The 11,558-nt window shown below is 33.2% G+C and overlaps 1 protein-coding gene and 1 pseudogene across 1 annotated transcript; one reads left to right on the top strand and one right to left on the bottom strand.

Annotated features, from left to right (window-relative positions):
* Positions 1–2,671: 2,671 nt before the first annotated feature.
* Positions 2,672–4,887, bottom strand: LOC107423818 (cathecol O-methyltransferase 1). Its single transcript, XM_048479551.2, has 4 exons — positions 4,318–4,887; positions 3,494–3,804; positions 3,193–3,257; positions 2,672–3,075 (listed from the first exon to the last, which is right to left on the bottom strand). Exons 1-4 carry the CDS (start codon positions 4,788–4,790, stop codon positions 2,779–2,781), a joined length of 1,146 nt encoding a protein of 381 aa, XP_048335508.2. The 5' UTR covers positions 4,791–4,887; the 3' UTR covers positions 2,672–2,778.
* A 2,866-nt stretch (positions 4,888–7,753) lies between these two features.
* On the top strand, positions 7,754–8,789 carry LOC132804567 (cathecol O-methyltransferase 1-like; annotated as a pseudogene).
* Positions 8,790–11,558: the final 2,769 nt, after the last annotated feature.

The following is an 11,558-nucleotide window of genomic DNA, read 5'->3' as shown; positions in this document are numbered from 1 at the left end:
ATTTTTTTAATTTTGCAAGTATGCTTTTTTTTTTTTAATTTGTACATGAGCAATCAACAAAACTAATTAAAATTTAAAAAAAAAAACTTGGAATAGGCGACGCGTTTTAATGGAATTGCGTCACCTGTTCCTTCAATTATTTTTCTTTTTTTTTTTTAAAAAAAAAAAGCAATTTAATAGACTTTCAATTTTTAAAAACAAGTAAACTATCATTGACCACAAATACATGAAAGTTAAGCTCATTTAACATACTTATGTAGATAATAAATGCTTGTTGAATTAGAATTCTATATTCGGTACCCTATCTCAAATTTGGTCTTGAGATATTTTATGTCTCGTCTATACACATATATGTGAATAACTGAGAAGAGCATTGACAAAACTATTTTCTATTTTTAGATCAATAGAATTTATGTTCATTTGATTGCTACATGAATATATTTATATATGAACAATTAAAAAATTATTTAAAGATTATAAAGAAAATATAAAAAATGAAATAGGTGACGCTTTTCGACCATAATACGTCGCTTGATCTCAAAATTCAAGAATAGGTGACCGTTCTTGAAGAGAATGCGTTGCATGTTCTTTCAATTAAAAATAACAAAAATTTTAAAAGACATGCAAATTTTATAAAGAATAAAGGTGTACTTGAAAAATAGAAAAATAAACAGCAATCTTCGATATTTTGCTTCGCATTTTTAAGAAATATTTTCAGTTTTTATTTGTAGATGAAAAATAAAAAATTAATCAAAGAAAAAAATGCAATTGGGAGAAAATGCGCATTTTAAAATTTTTATGTGCTCCTTTGAATCCCTTTTTCTTTTTTAAAACTACATCTAGTACACTACCTAATAGATATTAGATTTGGAAGCAATCTAAGAGAGACTTAAAGAGAGATATTTGGCGTTTCATTTTTCATTTGTCTATATTGTCGTCGGCCGGGAAGCTGGATTTCTCTATGTCGCCCTCGTGATTTTCTGGGTTTCTTCTTTCTTTGTCTCCATCGTTTAGGTGAGTTTCTTTTTCCTTTGTGGTTGGCGGAGACATGAGGTGGGTTGTTTTTTTTTTTTTTTTTTTCATTTTAACTGTTGGTTAGGTTCGTTGGGTTTTATTAATCTTACTTTTGTAGAAATTTTATTTGTGATATTGCTTGACATTGTTTTACCAAGTTCAACAAGTATTTTATGTTGAAGATCAATTTAATTCAAGATGGTCTATTGTTTTAACTTCACCACAACATCGTACTTTTGTTGAAGAAGATATTCTTGGAGATACTACGATGGTTCACAATCCATTTGTCATATAGTTGCCAAGTATCGATGAAAATGATAATGAGGATGAATGTGAGAGTGACTATGTTTGTAATGATTGTGAGGTAAGAAATGTGCCTCGTCAAATCTTAAGAACAATGTTAATATTATTTAAATTTTCATTTACTAAATTACAAATTTAATAATGATTAATATTTTATTTATTTTCCATAAGTATTAATAAATTTTTAAATTTTTCCATATGTAGTATGAGGGTGTAATATTGTCAACAAGAGAATGTCAACTTCTATCTCAATGAGTATGCATTCATGGAAGTTTAATTAATATTAAATTTGTTATGAAAAATACAATAGCTTACAAATTATGTAAAAATTTGTCAATAAGATGATATTTAATTTATTTGATAATTAATTTATTATGACAAAATATTTATTTTAAATTTTTGTATTCTAATTATTTTGGATGAAGCTAGTTTTCGTTTTTTTGTATTTTAATTATTTTTATATTTTTACTATTTTAATCACTTTTTACAAAAAAAAAAAATCTTAAAAAAAAGAAGGGACGACACATTAATAAATAATGCGTCGCTAAAAGTGTCGATGCGTCACTAAATAGACGACTCTATTAATGCGTTGCTAAAACTATTAATGCGTCGCTAAAACTATTAATGCGTCACTAAATAGGCAAATGCGTCGTTAAATAGTCAACTCTATTAATGCGTCGCTAAATAGGCGACTCTATTAATACGTCGCTAAATAGGCGACTCTATTAATACGTCGCTAAATAGGCGACTCATTAACGACTAATATATTTAGCGACTCTATATGAAACAGTCGCTAATATATTTTTAGCGATATTGTTGTAAAGTGTCACTAAATAAGAATCGTTATAAGTGGATTGATAGAATGCGTTGCTAAAAACTAAAAGACAAGCGATCTCATGCTGCATCGTTTGTTGTCTTATGGATTTAGCGACAGAACATTAGGCGACTCCGTACGATACGTCATTGTTTATTTTGTGCGACACATTTATTGCGTCATTTATCAATGCGATTCTAGAAGTGATCGGAAAGGCATATTTCAACTACTCACGGATCATCAATAATTTTTTTAAAACAAATTAAACCTTGCTATTCAATTCGTTAAATTAAGTTATAAATATAATCAAAACAGGAACTATTTAATGGAAGGAAAAAAAAAAAACTATTAGTTTAGATTAAAAAACATCATCGAGTGAAAGATGGCAATTTCGTAATAAAATGGAAAAAAGAAAATTACGTAGGACTTTTTAAATTGAAGTTGTTATTAAAAATGAGTCTATGGTACGTGTCAATTGCAAAGAGGGTGGCGACTGATGGTAGGTTAGATGATAGACAACTTTTAGTTCAGTTTGAATTCTATCAATCTTATTCTGGTTCATTTTTGGAAAGAATCATTAGTTTCAATTACAAGAAGCAAAGCAAGAAGCCAAATGGAAAGCATTCTCATAAGTAGAGGCCCTGGCTCTATTTGAAGAACTCCATAACCCAGAAGGCAGAGACACAGCATACAAATTTGACGCCCCCAAATCCAGAAGCAGTTGCCAGAGCAAGAAATTCTTGTTTGCTCCTCTCCTTGCCACCTGGGTGTTGAGTCTTCATAAACACATTCACTTGGGAGACGCGTTTCACTCTAGCACTTGTCTCCGGCTTAACCGGAAGAACTGCATCCACAACAATCACTTTTCCATTTTCTGGAATCGCATTGTAGCAGTTTTTCAACAGCTTTATGCATTTCTCATCGTTCCAATCGTGCATAATCCCCTATACAGAATTAACAATATTTCATTAATTGTAAGCAACTCATACCAACCAAATATATACATATATATACAGATAATGCTTAATTTGTTGGAAATTTGCAAAATTAATCATTATTACCTTCATGAAAATGGCATCCCCGCTTGGTACATTCACAAACATATCTCCTCCTACATGTTCCACGCCTACAACAAATACATCAAAAAAGTAAAAAAATAATAAAATAAAATTGCCTACTATAATTTCTATATGAGATTTACAAAAAAAGAAAAAAAAAGAAAAAAAAAAAGGAAAAGGTTTATAATATGTAGCAAATTCAGAAGAATCAATACAAGATCAATGATAGACTTTGTAAACCAAAATTGTCATACATACATATATATATATATATACATATACATATATATACATATATGTATACCTGGATAAGAAGGGGCATGTTTAATAACATGAGGCAAGTCGAAATTAATGCCCTTGATATGTGGGTATGTAGAAGTGATATTCTTAAGGGTCACCCCAAGACCACCACCAACGTCAACCAATTGTTTGATGTGCTCAAAACCCTTGTAAACCTCGAGCATCTTCTTTGTAATAATAGCAGTGAAATTGTGCATTGCAGTGTTAAAAACCTGATTGAATCTGGGGTCTACTCCAGGATACTCAAAGGCGTGCATTCCATATACCCTGTTGAATGGTATTCCACCTTCAAGAATTGCATCTTTCAATTGGGACCTGTGTTTTGTGTAACATTAATTTCATCAGAATTAGGCAAACTCTTCTATTATTAAAGTAGATGCATGGTGGAATTTTTATCTTATTTCTCTTTTTTATTTATTTATCAAAACCATAAATTTATTTTTCGGAGGCTAATCGGATATGGTGAAAAAAACTAATCAGGCACAGGACAAAGAGTTGAGTTGAGAACCAAGATTTCTGTTAACAACAATTACACCACCAACGCTTGTCATAAATTAACTTCAACTTAGTGATTCAAATAATCCGAAAAGTGTTAAGTTGATGACTTCTATTAATCCTAGTCAAGACCAACTAACTAACTGGGAAACATGATCTAGAAAGCGTTTAGAGCTTCGATCGATCAAGCTAGTAAATTACGTAATTGTTAAACTAGGGGATGTGTTTGGAACACGAACCATTAAGTGATTGTTAAGTTTCAAATCAATGGAATGATCAATTCTGAAAAGAACAAAGAACAAAAAAAATAATTATTGAATATAAAAAGCAGACCAGCTAGCTAAGAAGACTTTATCTTGCATGAGCGACACCAAGGGGCCCAATGAAACACCATCTTTGTTGGTGACAAAGAACTTGGAGACGGGACCAAGACTGTATAGCCTCTGCAACTGCAAAGAGCCATTAATATTATTATTGTTATCATCAGCAACCACAGAGCAGTTGAGGACAGAGTGGCAGGCCAAGAGCCTAAGGATGGAATCCAGCATGGTGGGTGCGTCAGGGTTGTTGGTGCCCAAGTGGGCTGCAATCTCTGTTGGGGAGAGCTTTGCCCCTTCACCTTCTTTGCTTATGATATCGAATATGCCCAGCTCCACAGCGCATTTCAATGACATGGACAGAGCAGAGGAACTCACCAGCTGCAAAGCATAGGAGAAGCTTTCTTCTTCTTCTTCTTCTTCTTCTTCTTCCCTGGTTTCATGGTCATGGACTGTTTGGTTGTTTTCTATTTCCAATGAGGATGCCATTAAAACTTAGAACTGAGAGTCACTCACATATGCTTGGAAGAAGAGGAATTATTGCCAATACTTGTAAGAGACCTTTCAACATTACTGGGGGCGATATAATAAGCATCTGCTGCTGGGGTGGCCTTTCCATATTGGAATGAGACGTTTCAACGACTTTTGAAAATCTTATAATTCTTTAAATTAACTTAAACATATAATTATTGGAAAAGACATTAAAATAACTAATAATTGAGACCGTATATTTGAAAAACGATTACATTCAAACTATTAGTTGATACGCTTAAATGATTAAGTGACATTTACTGATCACGGATCAGATTTTTCTGTCTTTATTCTTTTTTATATCTTTTTTGCCATTTGCTGTATTGGTATTGTGTCCCACCTGCGGTCCTGACCCTCTATCAATCCCAACCACTCCCACCCACGTAAGGTTCACTTTTGATTTTTCCCCTTCTTTTTGTTTAAATGAGTTTTTCTTACATCTCTCTCTCTCTCTCTCTCTCTCTCTATATATATATATATATATATATATATATATGTACACACCTATTTCTCTTATATTTGTTTTTGAATAATTTCTCTTATATCTAATAGCTATTTAAAATAAGTATAATATTTATGATTTATCTATGATTTTTAACAACATATTTATTTAATCAAAATTTTAATAACATAAATATTTATTTAATCAAAATTTTAACAACATACTTAATTAATATATTTAATACAATATTTGATATACCAAAATAATAATTTAACACAATTAGTTTAGTTAATAACACAAAGATATTTTTTTGCTTTATTACACAATATTTTTGTTGTTAACTTTTTTTTTTCCTGGCTTTCAATTACTTTAGTTGTTTAAACATAAGAAAATCAAAATTTTATTTTTATTTTGCCTTAAGAAATATGCTTATTGTATTTTTATAAATTTTCGATCAATTTAATGTGTATTGTCAAAGAAAGCATTGAGAATCAATTTCTCTACAAGAAATTTAGAAAAAAAAATTAAAAATAACAGTTAGTATATAATATAATTAGTTGTATTACAGCAAAGCAAAGTCTTTTTTTTTAAATATCTCTATATCTTTCCATGTCATAAATTAAAATATAAGTCTTTTCATATATCATGGTGACCACTGTTATTGGTTATTTTAATTCCCTTGATTGATTTTGGAAATGTACGATTTTGAGCAGATAAAAAATAAAAAATAAAAAATAAAAAATAAAAGATATTGACACCAATACATCATCAACTATGCATGGTTTGGAATTTTGCATCGTAATTATATTTTTTAGTATTATACACTTGAACTTCATTTTCTTTGTACTTTGCACCCTCTTTTTTTTTTTTTTTTTTTTGGTTTACTTTTAAACAGAATTTATAACAAGATGTAAGGTCTCAAACAATGTATAATTTAAAACATATTCGTATCAATGTCCTAAGAAAAAAAAAAAGACAAAGTAGCCAAGAGTTTAATTGACTATGTACAAAAATTTAATTAAGAAAGGAATTAATTCATAGAAAATATTAAATAAAAAAATATTTTTTTGGGTGAAAATAAACAAAGTACTAATTAGAGGTTGATCGTATATGCAATGTTATTATTATTACTATCATTATTATAATTATTTATGAGAGAATATATTACAAGTGCTTTCTTCACGCTAAACCTAATCCCAGTATTGTGAATGATTCTCTTTTTGTTCATACAGTGACATATACATATATATAATTTACTATTTTATAGAACATAAAGTCCAAGGGCGGAATCTTCATTTTGGGGGGCCATTGGGCCAAGATTCTTTTGACATTCATTGTAGAAATTTTTTTTTAAAAAAAACATATATTTTAAAATTAACATATTGTAAGTAATGCAAAAATATATAATTTTTTTAATTAATTAGTCTATAAGCTCATCGGATTTCATCAATTAGCTAGAATCATCCTCATTTGTGCATGTAATTCCAAATCCCGCTTTAGAGAACTAATATCAGCAGTTGATGGTAATTTGCTTAAATAATAATAATAGTTCACAAACTTGTTGTTCTCTACCCAAAAAAAATATATATATATATATTAACTGATCTCCTTGTTCTTATGGGGATGGAATTGAAAAAAGTAGAAGACTAAAATTATGAAGTTAATATGTAAGGAGATTTTTGTATTGTGTTCCTAGTACAAAGACTGTAGAGCATAATCGGGTGGAAGATGTTTAATATGTCGATGCTGCTTCCTTCGTATGATGACCAAACCATATTTGTTTGGCTAAACCAAACGGTAATTGGCGATCCATGTATAGTTATGTTGTACTTTTTGATAATTATTGTGTTGTACTTGTTGGTTGTTCCTTATTGGAACAATATTAATCCTGCCTTCTGCTTCGTCTACAGAATATGTGTCCATTGATTGTTTTTCTTTCTTTCTTTTTTTTTTCTTTTTTTTTTTTTTTTTTTTTTGTTAGACATTTTGGAGCTGAGAAAAATCATTGGAGTTATGAAGAATGAAATTCAAACTATTGTCTGAAAAAACAGTGGCAATAGTCACAATGTTAAGTCATTAATATTTTCTTTAATATTACAAAGCATATGAATATTGAATATGTTTCCTTAATTCTACTAGCACCAGCAATCCCATCTACTTAAAAAAACTCCATAACACAATAAGTGAACACAAAACATTTAAATTTGATGACACTAAATCCAGCGGCATTTGCCAGAGCCAGGAATTCTTGTTTGCTCCTCTCCCTCCCCACAAGGCTCTGAGTCATCATAATCATATATTGGCATGGAAGGTGTCTCCGGCATAGATATATAGGACCCTACTAATAATTAAGTAGCCCTGTTCCAATTAAATAGGACCCTGCCAACAATTAGTACGGGTAATTGTAAACTATCCACTCAAAAAAGAAAGCGATAAGATAAGATTCAGAGATCAAAAAGGGACTGGTAATTAAGATTTGATGAGGTTAGAACCTAGCTAGCTCTGCTACATGGCACCTCTTGTTTGCTAGTTGTTGGTATCTACAAGTTTTGTTTCCTTTATTACGCGTCTTTAAATATTTTAACTAAATGAAATAGACTATTTTATTATTATAGGTCCCAACTGAAAGATGGAATTCTTGAAGGAGGAATTCCCTTCAACAGGATCCATGGAATGCACGCCTTGGAGTGGACCAGAGGTTTAATCAGGTTTTCGAAAATGCAATGTCAATCACTCTTCAATTGTTACCAAGAAGATAGTTGAGGTTTACAATAAGGGTTTTCAGTCCATTAAGCAACTGGTTGATGTTGGAGGTGGACGAGGTGTCACCAATAAAACTATCATTTCCACATACCCACGTACTAGGGGTATTAATTTCGACTTGCCTCATGTATTAAAGCATGCCCCCTTCTTATTCAGGTATATGAATCTCTGCCTAATTATTTTTTCTTTTGAATTAATTGCCTAAAATCTAGCTGCTAGAATTTCTTATTTTCATATGAAATAATAGAACTTCTGGACCATGATAAATATATATATATATATATATATTTTGCTGGTGTGGAACATGTTGGAGGAAATATGTTTGTGAGTATCCTAAGTGGGGTGCGATTTTTATGAACGTGATTGAATTTTCAAAAGTTAGGATATTGATTTTGATTTTGACCGATCAGTTTTTTTCATTAAAATTAGTGTATAATTTTAGTTTGCATAGGCGAGTCTTCGTGATTGGAGCGACGAGAAATGCGTAGAACTGTTGAAAAGTTTGCTACAAGGCTCTTCTAAACAGGGGAAAGGTGATTGTTGTGGATGCACTTGTTCCAATTACGCAGGGGACTAACACCGCCGTGATCCAAACCATTTCTCAAGTTGATGTAGCTACCATGACCTGAAGCCCTCGAGGGAAAGATAAATGCAAAAAAGAATTCATTACATTGGCAACTTGTGCTGGATTTAAGGGCCTCAGATTTGCATTTTGTTTATGTACTTTTTGGGTTATGGAGTCCATTAAGTAGATATAGGACGCGTGCTTATAAATTTTGATAAACATATTTAGCAATAAAATGACGAGGAATTTTGTAGTTTAGTATTTCCATTGCACTGCCAGTACTGTGGTGATTAATTCAAATTGCTTTACAAGATTAAAAGCTTTTTATAATGTCTATTCAGAAGATATTGAAAAATTGCTTCATTTCTTATCACTCTAATTAATTATGAAGAATCGACAGCAAAATGATATAATTTTACGTTTAATTGAAGGTGGTATTTGTGGGGGTCCAGCTTTTTATCTCCTAAAGCCCAAGCTCATTAGGGTTTCAACTCTAGAAACCCTAAAGGAAGCATTATAAATAGATGCTCATTTTCAGTCTTGTATTACATAGCACACAATATAGAAAATACAGGCTTTTGAGAGAGGTTGAGAGAAGTTTTTTTGTTGTATAAATTTTATAGTTATAATACATCTTTTTCTTCTCAATTTTCATGCTTTTGTCTCTTTTTATTTTTTTGTATTAATTTTGTGTGTTTTTTGGTGATCAAAGGATCATAATAAGTGGTATCAGAGCCAAGATCCAGGTATAGGGTTTGTCGTCAAAATCATCAAACAAAATATTTGAGCATACAAGAAGGTAGATCTTGTCGAGACGAAGAGAACGAGCCCAACCGTACCTCCATCCACCAACGCACGCACCTCCATGCACTGGTCAAATTTTCTGTGCAGGTTTTCACACACCGATCAACCAACACGCCCCATCCACGTGCCCTAGCCGAGCCGAGCTGCGAGACGCCCCAAGCCAAGAGCAGTAAGCTGAGCCAAGAGCCAAGCCGAGCTGAGCCGCTGAGCCGAGTTCGGAGCCAAGCCGTGCCACGTCAGCACCGGTCCAAGACTTTTCTAAAATTACAGAAATACCCCTGTATTTTTTGTATTTGCAAGTTTTCCCAGAAGTTTTGGTATTTGCATTTGACCCGAAATTTTTGGAAATTACACTTTGGTCTCAAATTTTGAAGATTCAGATTTTGACCCAAAAAGAGTCAAACCCAATGTTTTTGACCGTTCCGGACTCATTGGTGGACTCTATTTTTTCTAATTCAGCTTCAATTTTTTTTTTCAAGATAAAATATCAATGGATGACTTATATTTGGAAGCGATGATCAAGCTTACTACCACCAACTACGCACTTTGGAGACCTTGGATGGAAGATCTTCTAAATTGAAAGGACTTGTTTGACCTCTTAGATGCCAAAGGAAAGAATTCTGATCCCAAAGAAGCAGAATGGAAGAAGATGAACAGGAAAACGATCGGTCAAATCCGCCAATGGATCGACCACAGTGTCTTCCATCATGTTGGACAAGAAACAGACGCACACACCCTCTGGAAGAAGCTGAAGGACATGTACCAAACTAAGACTGCTCGAAATAAAGCCTTGTTGATGAGGCCTTTAGTGAATTTGAAGTTAAAGAATGGAACTTCTGTAGCCAAGGACACCAGTATATTTCAAAACTTAGTAAACCAATTGTTTGTGATGGAGTTACAACTAGATGATGAAGAACAGGCACTTTTACTTCTTAGCTCTCTTCCAAATAGCTGGGAGACACTAGTAGTCTCTCTCAGTAATTCGGCCCCTAACGGCAAATTTACCATGACTATGGTGACCGATGCCCTATTTAATGAGGAGGCTAGGAGGTAGGACATTGGCAATGATCAAACACATGCCCCTGTCACAAAGAAACGAGGGAGACAACAAGAAGGTACTCATAATAGGGGGAAAGGCAGGAGCCAAAGCAGAGGCAGATCCACAGATGGAAGGAGTCCAACATACAAGTGTCATTATTATGGTCGAGAAAGACACTTGAAGAAGTACTATAGGAAGATGTTGCGAGAGCAGGGATAGAAAAGCAATCAACTAAAGAAGGATGGTGAAACTTTAGTCACTGTCAGAGGAGAAGTGGCATATTGTTCCACACATGAAGAATCATGCTTTCATACTTCAAGTCAAGAAGTTGATTGCATAGTAGATATTGTAGCATCCTGTCATGTTATATAGAGTTTTTCAAAACATATAAAGCAGGAGACTTTGACATAGTTAATATGGGAAATAACAGCTTCGCTAAGATCGCTGGAACTGGTGATATTTAGATAAAGACCAACGTCGGACATATAATTACTTTAAAAGATGTCCGACATGTTTCAGACCTTCGGCTCAATCTGCTTTCAGGAATAGCCTTAAACAAGGAAGGTTTCGGTAACCACTTTTACAATGGCACATGGAAAATGACAAAAGGTGCTATGGTTGTTGCTTATGGATATTGTAACACCCCGTCCCGAATCGCACCGGAATCCGTGCACGTTGACCGAGGTTGACCGTTGACCGAAGGGGTCAAAAGTTGACTTTTTGACTCGGTGGGAATTTCGAGTTGACCAGGGTACCGTGGTGAAGTGCATGACGCCCTGAGTTCGTAGACTAGTAGCACGTCAAAAACGGAGCTACGGTTTGAAAGTTATGGACGAAACAAGTTGCGGTCCAAACTGTCCAAGGGGTGCCGGAGTTGACTTTTTGTTTATGGGGAATTGAGCTTTGACTCATGCATGGTTGTGAAGTGCTCGTCGATACGAGTTAACAGACTAGCGGCACGCTCAAAACGGACATCCGGTTAAAAAGTTATGGACGTTTGAAGTTTACCGGATACCGTATTATTTTAATGTTTTTGGGTCGGTGAACAGTGAAATGCCACGTGTCAGCTTCTGATTGGTCCACTGGCATGAACAGTATCATGCAGGGTTTCTA

The sequence above is a fragment of the Ziziphus jujuba genome, chromosome 7 (genome assembly GCF_031755915.1).
Source record: "Ziziphus jujuba cultivar Dongzao chromosome 7, ASM3175591v1".
NCBI lineage: Eukaryota > Viridiplantae > Streptophyta > Magnoliopsida > Rosales > Rhamnaceae > Ziziphus > Ziziphus jujuba.
Note: the sequence above shows the minus strand (reverse complement) of the source record. Positions and strands in the feature narration are given on the sequence as shown.

What these genes read in the sequence shown, in the direction of transcription:
- LOC107423818 (XM_048479551.2), bottom strand. Translation starts at nt 4,790, where the DNA reads ATGGCATCCTCATTGGAAATAGAAAACAACCAAACAGTCCATGACCAT. An exon ending in AAAGTCTTCTTAGCTAGCTG is followed by an intron (nt 3,805 to 4,317) that starts GTCTGCTTTTTA and finishes CACAAAACACAG; the next exon opens with GTCCCAATTGAAAGATGCAA. An exon ending in ACATGCCCCTTCTTATCCAG is followed by an intron (nt 3,258 to 3,493) that starts GTATACATATAT and finishes TATTTGTTGTAG; the next exon opens with GCGTGGAACATGTAGGAGGA.